At 37.4% G+C, this 12,085-nt stretch overlaps 1 protein-coding gene across 1 annotated transcript in view; it reads right to left on the bottom strand.

The window, feature by feature from the left end:
- Positions 1-245: 245 nt before the first annotated feature.
- Positions 246-12,085, bottom strand: part of PUM3 (pumilio RNA binding family member 3) — a 36,386-nt gene continuing 24,546 nt past the window's right edge. Inside the window, exons 14-18 of the mRNA XM_015594547.2 lie at positions 8,468-8,610; positions 7,597-7,819; positions 5,816-5,903; positions 3,465-3,555; positions 246-538 (exon numbers count right to left, since the gene is read on the bottom strand). Of these exons, the coding sequence (XP_015450033.1) occupies positions 406-538; positions 3,465-3,555; positions 5,816-5,903; positions 7,597-7,819; positions 8,468-8,610 (678 nt within the window). The 3' untranslated portion in view covers positions 246-405. The remainder of the gene's footprint in view (positions 539-3,464; positions 3,556-5,815; positions 5,904-7,596; positions 7,820-8,467; positions 8,611-12,085) is intronic.

Below are 12,085 nucleotides of genomic sequence, written 5' to 3'. Positions count from 1 at the left end.
CTTCTTTTCCACATGCTGCTTCCTTTGAGGTCCACTTAAGTCCTAGCTCCTCCTTGAAGCCTTCTGACTACTGCTCACCAAGGACGTCTTCCTCTGAATCAACTCACACAACTCCTTTATATGTATCTGGTTGGTCCCACTGTATATGCCTATTAAATCTTTTATATCACTACCTCATATTGTGATTTACTTACTACTCAAGATGATAGAAAAGATAGTTGAGATTTAAAAAAAAAAAGAAAAAGCACTGTTAGAAACCATTTTATAAATAAATTCTTATACAAAGAAGAAACACATATACAGAGCACCCAGATTACCAGTAAGGTAGACTCTAGCCCTTCTTTTCCACACTGGGAAAACAGATCAGAAGAGGAAAAATGATTCCATCTTGTTAATTGTTTTCATCTATGCAGACAGTTTTTCAAGTAGCGTTTCTATTCCTTTGCTGGTGTTTCTGTTTTTTTTTAATGTGGGAATCAGGCTTTTCAGTCCAGCTTTGACTTTGCTTGCAACTTCTTCATCAGAACTCTGGAGAAGGCTGACGAAAGAAGACAGAAATTAACGAACAGAAAAATTAAATTTTATAAAAATCCCTAGATCATCTATCTGCAAGTACTACCTGCATCTACAGTATAAAAATTTCACTGACCTGTGAGATAAGTTTTGTAACTATAAATACATTATTTTTCATCAAATGAATGATGGGGGCCAGCAGCCTATTTGCTAAAACCACATAAATAAAAAACGTTTTATAACCTTGCTGGTGGGGCCACTCAAGCAAATGTAGGAGGTAACTCTGTTCCATATAGAATTGGTCCCACTTTCACTTTGACTAGCTTAGTACTAATGCCCTGCCTTAAAATTATTTACTATATGTACTCTATCTTCCCTTCTCCACCTAGACTGAAGAGCAAGGACCTAGTGTTTTCTTTATTTCAAGGCACCACATGTACCAAACAGATGGCAAAGAAATGCTCACTGGCAACTGAATAAACATGAGAGGATGCGTGCACGGAGAGGAAAGGTGGGGTTGTGAAAGGTAAGCAGTTACCGGCCTTCTTACTGAACTCTGCAGCTAGAACGTTTAGTACAAGGGTAAAAAGCTTTAACTTGGAGCTTAGCTGCCTAGATTTGAAACCTGCCTCTGCCACTCTGTAACTGTACAAAAACCAAGAGCATGCTATTTAAACTTTCAAAGACTCAGTTTCCTGACCTGTGAAGTGGGATCAACAACAGAATCCACCTTCTACCTGTCAGGGTTGTTTTGGGGGCTCAAATGATCTTGTATGTAAAGCCCAGCCAAAGCCTGACACTCAGTAAGCATTTAGTCAGTGTGAGCCATTAAGCAAAATAATGCCAGCTCTGTTTTCTGACATCTTGCTGGAGTGCTCTATCACCAGTGAACGGAGCCCTGGTGGCTGACAACAAGCAGGCCTCTTTTGTCTTTAAACAGGGGCTGTGGCACAGGCACCAGGGCTGAATTTCCGGTTCTCCCCCTGACTTTTTCACGATCACATTTAAATGCTGATCTCTTGAAACAAATCCTTGGCATTTTTGAAAGTGCCTGGTCCCAGTAACTTCCATCATGTCCAGAAAGAGAATAAGCCAACAGCCCCAAGCAGCATTCTCCTGGCTTGTGAGACACAAGCAATAACAACTTCTTGCCACCTGTGAAGCTGTAAAGTGCCCTTTTAAGAGATCTGTGACTCAGTAGGTGTTTTTATTTTAATACCTTAGCTTAAGCAGAGTCACGTAATTCATAATAGTAATAAAAATTAATATTTATTGAACATATGTATTAGACATAATGCTAAGTATCTTATATACATCATCTCATTTAGTTTTCACAACATTGGACTATTACTTATCTCATTTTACAACTAACAAAGTTAAGACTCGAAAGAGTTCAATAATTTGCCCAAGGCTACAGAGTGAGCTGAGACTGGAACCCAGGCAGTCTGTCTAGAGCCTATGCTTTTAAATGTTAGAGAACTCTGCTTCCTGGAATAACTTTTTAGACTGCATGCAAGGCAGATTTTCTTTTTTCACCAGAATGCTTTTTCACTTACTGTAAAATGACTTAGAAAAAAAATTGCACTGGTTTGAAGTAAAATGTAAACAAGCAGAGAATTTTACCAAATATGTCAAGCACATGACAATATTCTAAAAACCAAACAAAAGCAATTACTGTATTAATCAATTCTTAGGTTATCTATAGTTTAACTTCCCTTCAGGATCTCAAATATTTCATGTGCTCCTGTTCCGATTCTAAGTAGCCTTCCATAATAAACTTTATTGCATCCTTCTTATGTTTGAAATCCACCCAAGGAGAGCTATGATTGACAAGAGATCTCTATTCATTAATCTTACAGCATTTCTGAAATACTTAAGTATAATGAAAGAATATGTCAGTAGGTGTTAACACTCCAAATTCCTGGAAAAGAAATATGTATCAAAAAAATTCATGTTTCAGCTAATGGATTCTGGCTGTTCAACATCAACTGGAAAATTAACTCATTTTAATGGGAAATAAACAAAATGATCTGTATCACCCATATGTTTGGAGATACTGATACACCTGAAAAAAAATGAAAGCCCATATGGAATGTGTATGTTTGTGAGTATATGTGTACCAAATCAAATTATATATTGAACAAACACTTATAACATTTACAAACAATACAGGTGAAATTGCATAGCAGTCATACGGAGAGCATGTGAAATACTGTGGGAAATTCAAACTAAGACTGGTATCTGTCTTATAAACCTTGGTAACTCAGCAGGGGAAAAAAATCAACAGTGACTGCTTCAAAACAACACACAAATTTATTTTTAAATGAATGTTCTTAATAGAAAGGTTTCATCTGGGAATAGAATGCATGAAAATTTCAATGAGTGTAAATTATAAACTCAATATACTATGTCCAGAGAACAATATGCAAGTTAAACATATGCTTCAATTCACAAATCATCAGTTTTCTATCCATTTTAATTAGAAATAAACAATTAGCATGCAGATTCAGAAGCAAATGTTACTCAGATCCTTTTAGAATAGTTGAAAACAGTGAATGAAAATTACAGATAAAGTCAGTCACAATTTAAAAAAAAAATCATTGTCAGTTTTCGTAAGTCAAGACTAATTCATTAACAATAATACAATTACATCTTGGTCAAAACCATAAATGTAGTGAGACAATCATATGATACCTTTAAATGTCATAATTTTATGATCCCTCCCATCCAAAAGATTGATTAAAAAAAACAAAACTGTAAGGGCTGACTGAAGGAGTTACATTTGCTTCCTAATGTCTGGTATACTTGTGCAGACCAAGAGCAGCTGACAGTTAACACTAGACTATTGGGAACAAATATTAGAATGGAGAAATAAATGTGAGAAGAGTCTCTGCATGAACAGGCATTCAGGATGGGGACTCTGTGCAGAGAAGGGCATACGTTATACATACCTAGAAAGAATAATGGCGCCTCGATTTACGCTAGCCCAGGACTTCAGGTTCTTCATACCAACATGCTCTACCAGTATTTTCGCAAAACACCCTGTAAAATATACTGAAACTTAGTGAACATCACATACTAAGATTTAAACTCCCAATCTCCTTCTCTACTGCTTTTAAATATGTTTTAATAAAAATGCTAATAAAGAGTTCTCACCCAAACTTCAACACTAAAAATTCCAGTTCAAGTTTATATAATGTGTTTTTAGTACAGCGATTTCTTAAAAACAATGAATTCTTATAAGACACTCGGTTGGTTGTGTTTACGTTTCTTTGTGCTATTGAATGATTTAACTCTGACCTGAAAGGTATTCAGGAAGTAAATATTTGACAGTAGCGCCCTGGGTTTGATTAAAATTAAGTTTTCCCTCATGGAAAATGCTCACTCAGAAGGTGCCATGAACATAGTGGGCAAATGACTCTTCTGGCTTACACCTGGCGATTTCTCTCTACAACACTAAACATTCACCCATCAAAAATACCATTAATCTCTTATTATAGTATACCTGATTCCCAAGGTCTTGGTATATTAACTTATTCACTGTGCCATCTAAGTGTAACTAATTCTTAGACAAAGGAGAAATTCTGAAGGCTAGGATTTAGTGCAAATGAAGACAGAGAAAACTTATCTTGAAAGGAAACATCTTAGGTAGGAAGCATGTATAATTTATTCAGAGACACTCAAATGTAAGGAGGCTTTAAAAACCAAGAAGCAGGCTTTTTAGTTTTTCATGGCACATGCTAAGCATAAACAGATAGGTTAGTGAAGCACATGGTATTTTCCAAAGGTGACCACAATAATACCTCCTGTCCTATGTGCTCTTCTAGAATATTGCCCCTCCCCACCTCCAATTTAGAGATGGAATCAATCGATGTCTTCTCCTTTTGAATCTCGGTGAGCCTTTGTGACTGACTTAACAAAGAAAGTGTAATAAAAGTGATGTTAAATAATTCTGAGGCTAAATCATGAGAAGAACCATGTACCTACTTTGTTCTCTTAAAACCAAACCTACCATGTTATGAGGAGGGCCAAGCAGCCCAAGGAGAGGAAGTGAGGCTGCTGGCCTCAACCACTGCCAGCCATTGTGAATGTGGATACTCCAAACCCAAGCTGAGCAGCCTCCAAGCAGAGCAGAAACAAGCTCCACCAAACCCAGATCAAATGACCGTTTTGAGGTGGCTTGTTACACAGCCAAGGGAGAACCAAGACAGCTAATCACACTCATTTGTTGCTACATGAAAATGACAAACCCGACAGACCCTAGCAGGCATGTTTTAGGCCTGTCAGCACATTTTAATTAAGAGGAAAACGCCTGGATTTTAAAAGCAGGCCAGACAACTTTCTCTGATATAAGCAGCTCAACTGTGCACCAACTTTTTCAATAATGAAAAATGAAAAAGCTGATTCAATACATGATTTTTTTTAATTCAAAACTTATTATAAGCTTTTTACAAAAAGTTTACAGTGAGAAAGAGCTCCAAGTCTCTACTCTTAAAGGTAGAGCGAAAAGTGACAGTTCTACTGCTATGCTGCCTCACTAGCCATTAGAACTGCAACTTAAGACATAAATTCGTAATGTCACTTTTTTTTCGGATACAGTAACAGAAAGCCCAAACTGCTTTACTCAAGTAGGGGAAAAAATCCCTTTAGTGGCCAAAATACCAGGTAGAGTTTGAATTTAGTAAGAGAAGGTTTGGTCAAAGACAGGACTGAGGGGGGAATGGTATGCCACTTTTCAAGTAGATAAAAGACGCTGTCCTCTTCTTGAGAGCTGAGTTTCTACAGAGCAGCTGTCAGGTTTATGAAAAACCAGAAAGCGCCGAGGACTGGCTTGCTCTTTGGTCACATGTATTTCAATGTCAAACTGGCACCAGTTCAAGATTCTCTGATAAGGATAATTTTCTTCTGCTTATCCTTTTCTCAAAACTAGAGATAAATATCATGCCTTCAAATCTGAGTGATGATACTCACAAATGACGCCCCGCCACACACATGCACATAAACACACACTGTACTGCTCTCATCATCCTCCAGAAATAGAATAGCATTTTAGAAAATTGGCCAAGCCCAATCAGAAGTCTGAAGTAGCAAAGTGAGGGAGAGTGTGGAAGAGAAAAAAATGCAAGGATTCTAGGACACAAATTTCTAGCATTTTCTAAACAATACTTGCAACCACTCAATTATTTCTTACAGACATTATTTCTGAACATTCAACTTAAATGACTGACAAAAAGTTCAGGGATGCCAGGAATTACTGAAATTCCACATGACATACAAGAAAAGATCAAGTTTAATAACCTACCTTGTCTTCCTTTTTCTTTCATCTTTTTATCTTGCTCTACCAACCACTTTAGAACGAGATGTCCTGCGGGATGTTCTGCAATGTGAAGCTATAAGGGATCAATAACACATTAATTTACAAGCTATTGTCATCCATGCCTTGGCCTACAATCCATTCCATATCACCGCATACAGATAAGGACACTGTGAAGTTGAAAGTTACATAGGCTTAAACGGTCTTTATCTACAATGACCGTTACACCTGGAGAGACCAGAGGTCTATTACAATCCCCACACTGAAATGAGGATGGTTATTCAAGATAACACAGCCACCAAAAAGTAGTTCAGACTCAGTTTTGTGAGTTCTAGTTTGAAGAGCACCATACAATGCTTATCTTATGATCATGCTAACCACTATTCAGGTTGCAGTATCTAGTTCTGAGGTACAAATACACCTATGGGAGAGAACACTATAGTAGAAACATTAAAACCTAATGCTGAATGCTTAAATACATGTGACTATGTATGGATATTATCTGACTAGCTGGCCAAGAAAGTATCTTTTTAGCTCAATCTTACTCCTTTTTAAAAGGGCCATGTCATTGTTCCCACAGTACGGAGGATCTCTCCTTATCAAGCATGGGAGACCATGGACTCAATCTCTTTAAAAAGAAACTTTCATTATGCACGCATTTCACCGATTTGTTAATACGGTCTGCTCTATGAGGGCAGGGCCAAGGGCTTCTCTAAGATCCACAGGCCATTTCTCTTCCCTTATTGCATAGGTCAGAAAAAATAACAGGCTCCCCACACACATCTGTTCATTAGGAGCTTACAACTGTGCAGGACAAGTGCCCTGTATGAACTGGCTTCTGTCTTCCTCTTCCCTTTGCTAAGTGATTTCCACCTTCCTGAGCCTTCTCTTCTCACACAAGCTCAGTTCTTTCCTTCCTTTAGGCTGCTGCACATGCTCTTCCCTCTGCTTAGAATCTCCAACTGTTCCTCACAGAGCTATTAATCCTTTGGGTCTCAAGTTAGCTTTTACTGCCTAGGGAAGCCTTCCTGAGGACAGGTTGGCCCCCACTCTTAATCCCAAAGAATGTGTGGTTTAGCTTCACAGCACTTATCTCAACCTGAAATGGTTATTTGTATAAGTATTTATTTAAATACTGTGTGCACCAAAATGGTAAGCTTTTTTGGGGGTGCGGGGTGGGGAGAGGACAGTGCTGAGCAGTGCCTAGCACAGATCAGGTACACGAACCAAAGAACTTAAGATGAAGGGCAGAATAACATGGGGCCCAAATAACACAGGCAGGAGCAATCAGACAGAACAAAGACTTTTTAACAAAAAGGTATTTGAAAAGACTTTATGGAGAAGGATTCTGGGGACCCTGAAGAATGAGTAAGAATTTCTACATGGAGAGCACAGGAAAATAGACGTGGGCAGCACTCGTGGCTGAGGGAAGCAGCACGTACAAATGCAGAGAGGTGCAAAAGACCTCAGCAAATTCAAGATAGAATTAAGAGCATAGAATATGCTGGAAAGGCAGCCTGGGGCCAATCGTATACAACAGAGAGCCATATTAAAAGAATTTTATTTTACTCATGGAATCACTGTTAAGTTTCTGAGAAAGACAGTGTTGAAACAAAACTGTGTTATGAATTCACACTTTTCAAATGTACTGTTGGTATGCAATGAGTTGAGATAATAATCGTTAAAATTCTCTTTATAGAAATGTTCTCAATGATTGGAGTTTCTGCAGTCACTGCAGCTTTCCTACCTGTATTATAATAGCACATTACCTCTCCGTCCTTGCCACCAGGATGCAGTTCTGCTGCAGCCAAGCTGGCGATGGCATTCATGGCAGGTTGAACATCTCCAGTGGCGGCTCCCAGAATGTCAGAAACCAACACACAGGCAGACTTATCAAGTACCACTTCTTGGGCATGTTCTTGCAGGTAGCTTAACAAAGTTGGAGAGATGGATTCTAAGAGCTCTCGGCGACGAATCTCTGTATCTTTCTTACTGTTGGAATATGTTGAATGAGTATTAAGCTAAGATTAATGGCAAAGGAAATATGGTGGTCTTATTTCACAAAAACCACTAAAGGCTTATAACAAATAGCTTGTGTCACACTATTGCAATTGTATCTTTCTGTTATGCATGTACATAACTGATTTGAGGGTGGGATATCCATCCTTCATCTTTGTGTCCCCAGGATGGGACTAGTGCCTGGTATAGAACGAGCGCTCAATAAGTGAAGTTGCCTTATGTAATTAAAAATACCTAAAACCAATCCAAAAACCAAACAACAAAAACAACAAAATATCTTACAACACATATTTAGACTACTTTATGAACTCTACTCTTCAGAGTACATAATTATATGGTGCCAGTAGCTTTCAAAATAAAGTAAAACCAAAACCAACCACACACCTTAGTGCCCGCTATGTGCCAGGTACCTCAGAGGCATTCTTTTAGCATGACGCTTTTATTTCCTTTCCAAGATAAGAACAACTACAGGCTTAAAAATTAAATTCACCCTTTGAGTTTTAGAGATAGGGAGCACGAAGGGGTGTGCATGTATAAGTAGACTTCTGGAAGCATACACTACTCAAAATAAATAAATCAGAGCAGAGGATAAAGGGCTCAAGCCATTTTACTTGTTTTTACCTGTGTGCATTTCCATCTCCTTTCTGTAGAACTTCAATGATTTCTCGTACTGTATGTGCAGGATCTCTGGGGCTTAGTAAGTACAAAAGGACCTTCCTTCCATATTTGTCATTTAATATGTTAGGCAAAGAACTAATAATTTCCTGTAAAATTATAGAAACAATAATGAACCCACGTGCTTAAAGGATGCTTGGAATCTGAACGGTAAAGGATACATACTTAACGATTTTCCCTAATGTACTTAATGGAAACATGGAGCTAGTTCTAAAACCATCTCATTAAAGCACAAAGAAATTTACCCTCAGAACACAGAACTGAATCTCTCCTGTGACTAGCATTACTGAAAAATACATTTATATAAACTGACCAAGCTCAAGGACTTAAAAAATATTTAAAGCAGTTATCTTCATCCACTATATAATGGTATTTCTTAGGCCACCGTTACTAGGGACATTGCTTGCTGGGGTCACTGAGCAGACAGTTAATTTGCAGCTCCACTTAAATGTAGCATCAGCAATGATGAAGAACCTTCCTATTAGAATTTCCCTACTGGGATGTATATGAAGGGAGATAAAGCAACTCTGTTAAACAGAACAAGTTGGTAAAGGCTTTTAAAGTTAAGTTGCTTATTCATGGCAAATGAAGACTATTTAAGTATCACGTTGAAAACAAAAAGTAGAAGAAAGGAAAGAAATGCAGAAAGATTCCAAGGAGCAGTTACAAATAACTATACTGACATTTGCAATCAACTTATCCAAGAAGAGTAACCTCCTTTTCTAGTTGGATAAATTTAAGGAACAAAGGAATTTTCCATATAGGAAAAATTCAGTCCAGTCACCCAGATTTACAGATGAAGAACCCAGAAAGAAGAGAGGTGAGTTTGCCAAAGAATGTAATGTCAGTGGCAGGGCTCTGGTCCTGATTCCAACTCTAGTCTTTTTCAAAGAAAACACAGAATTCCCTCTTTAGGAATGAAATTCTCCATGAGATGATACACTCAGATCTGCTATTCTTTTAAGTGCCTATTTTTCACTATGAGATCAGTAATTTCAGTGCAAGGAACCAAACTGAAAGTTATGTCAGTCATCGAGGAATCATGATACAGCAAAATTCGTGACCCCAAGATTGATAACGCAACCACATTTCCCTTTTTAAAATCCCAAGCTTCCCGTATTTTCTGCACCAAAGTGTATCGTGCTTCCTACAATTAATAACAGCAGCTAACACTTGAGTGCTTACTAGAAAGCAGACCCTATGCTGAGAACAGTGCGGCCATCATCGTAAATACTCTTCATATCATGATGACCTAAGTGCTACAATTACTTTCATTTTACAGGTAAGAAGCCTAAGGTTTAAACAATTAAAGTGACTTACAGTAGATGAGTAACTCATTCAGGATATGATTACCTGTACCTATGACTCCAAGCCCAATGGGCTATGCTCTTTTTGAAGTTTAAGGTCACATATAAAGATTTTCCCCATACAACTAAAGGTTTTCAGAGAAGAAGTGCAATAGATTTAACCACCTCAATAAATTTTAGCCACCCAAGGAAAATGAACTTAAAATTTCATAATAAAGGGGAAGTAATAAAGGGGAAGAAGACAGAAAAAAACTATATACAACGTTATCACAGAGTAGGGAATTCTTTTATAATTTTAAGGTAAACATTCCCCAAAGTGGACTCAATATATGTATTTTTGACAATGAAGCACTTAGTGCCACAAATATTGAGCTACCTTTAGTATAGCTTTTCCTATTTAAGCTTTAAGCAACTCAAAGAAGACAGATGCTTTAATCTGTCTGAAGAAGAAAGTGAGGATATACAGCTTAGGCAAATTTCTAGTCATGTAAAAAAAGCCAAAACTTTGCTTTAAAAAAACACTCTGAGGTATAATACCTTTAAAACAGTTGCTTAAAACAAACAAACTACTACAAAAAATGGGGGGAATATACAGTGAAGAAATAGAAATGGCTGCCATTTAATTTTTTTCTCCTTGATATAAGGAGAAAAAGCGGTGGCATGAAGCCAGAAACGTATTTGGCAATGTACTGCTTTCTCTGTGGGTTCCACACTTAAGGACTAGAACAACGCATATGACTTGGCAGAAATGGTTTTACCTTAACACTAGAAGCTTAATTCCATGCACAACTATTACTCAAGGACTCGTCCCCAAATTCATTGAACTTTACTGCCTTTCAGTTTGTAATTAAGGAATTCAGAATCTAAACTTATGTTCATTTGAGTGTTATCATTTAATACTCCCCCATCTCGCCCTCGTTCCAACTTTCCTAACATCAAAACATACATCTTTGAAAAAAGTAAAAGGGAACAGTATGAGTGCCACTATATTACTAATTCATTTCTCTTTAACCTGGGTTACACGCAGAGAGGAGAGACATTTTTAGAGAGAACATTAACAAGTATAGTAACATGTAGAACTAGGTAAGAAGCAGGTATGACATAGCTGATTTTGTACTAAATTCAGTCTTTGGGCTCAAGCAGAATAGCCTTTGGCAAATCTTTACTCTCTCTACACATCAATTTCCTTATCTATAAAAGGAAATAATACACCTGCCCCATTTGTGGGTCATCATCAGGAGCAAATTAGAAAATTCACATTCCAAACTGAAAACTGCTATAATTTTTTGAAATTTTCATATCAAAACCACAACTCTCAATATATAGTATCTTCAACTATGGAGGTTAACAAAGCTGGTGGAGTCATGAGTTTGGCATCCTTAAAAGAGAGGACCCAACAACAAAGGTTGAATTTTAAAGGTTTTCGACTTAGAATTAAACTTAGAGAAAATAACAAGGTCCTTTTGTTGTTATTTATTCTTACACTTTACTCTAAAGCAGGCATGTGAACAGATGAAGTAAAGTGCAAGAACAAGAGACCTCTCCTGAAGACATGTTCGGCCAGTTCTGACCTCCTTGTGTTGCACCCTTTGTCAGATTCTTTGGCACTCCTATTTTGCTAACCCTCTTATAAAAGGAAAGGTAATAGTCAAGATGAAGGGTGCACTCTGGAAGTAGGGTTAGCGTGCACATGCATTTTCAGTGGAGGAAAGAAATGCAAAAACACACATTACTGAAAATTGAGCCTATGGTGCACACATCTCTACGTAGGTTGTGTGTGGAGACAAAAAGAAATGTAGACTGTTCTTAACCTTAAAGAGCTAAAACCTAGTGGAAGAGGCAAGAGAAACTTAAAAAACCAAAAAATAAGAGATGTAAAGAATGGATAACAGAAGTGTAGAAGGAAGATTAGTTGGATCATTAGGTGGTGATTGCAGCCTTCTGAGTGTTTTAAATATATAAATAACTTTTATCTAAAAGTTCACGTTGTTGGTTGCATTAAAAAACCAGGATATAGTTTAATGAGTATAATTTCGATTTTACAAGATGAAAACGTTCTAAAGATTGTTTGCACAACAATGTAAATATACTTATAAAACTGTACCCTTAAAAATGGTTAAGATGGTTAAATTTTATGTTGTGTATTTTACCATAATTAAAAAGGAAAAAAAAATCACAAGGTCCATCACTATGGAGCTCACATTCCCCAAAGCTGGAGGCTACTGCCGTGGACAGGACATGTGTTTCTCCTTTCCCT

Source organism: Pteropus alecto, unplaced genomic scaffold (assembly GCF_000325575.1).
Source record: "Pteropus alecto unplaced genomic scaffold, ASM32557v1 scaffold95, whole genome shotgun sequence".
Lineage (NCBI taxonomy): Eukaryota > Metazoa > Chordata > Mammalia > Chiroptera > Pteropodidae > Pteropus > Pteropus alecto.
Note: the sequence above shows the minus strand (reverse complement) of the source record. Positions and strands in the feature narration are given on the sequence as shown.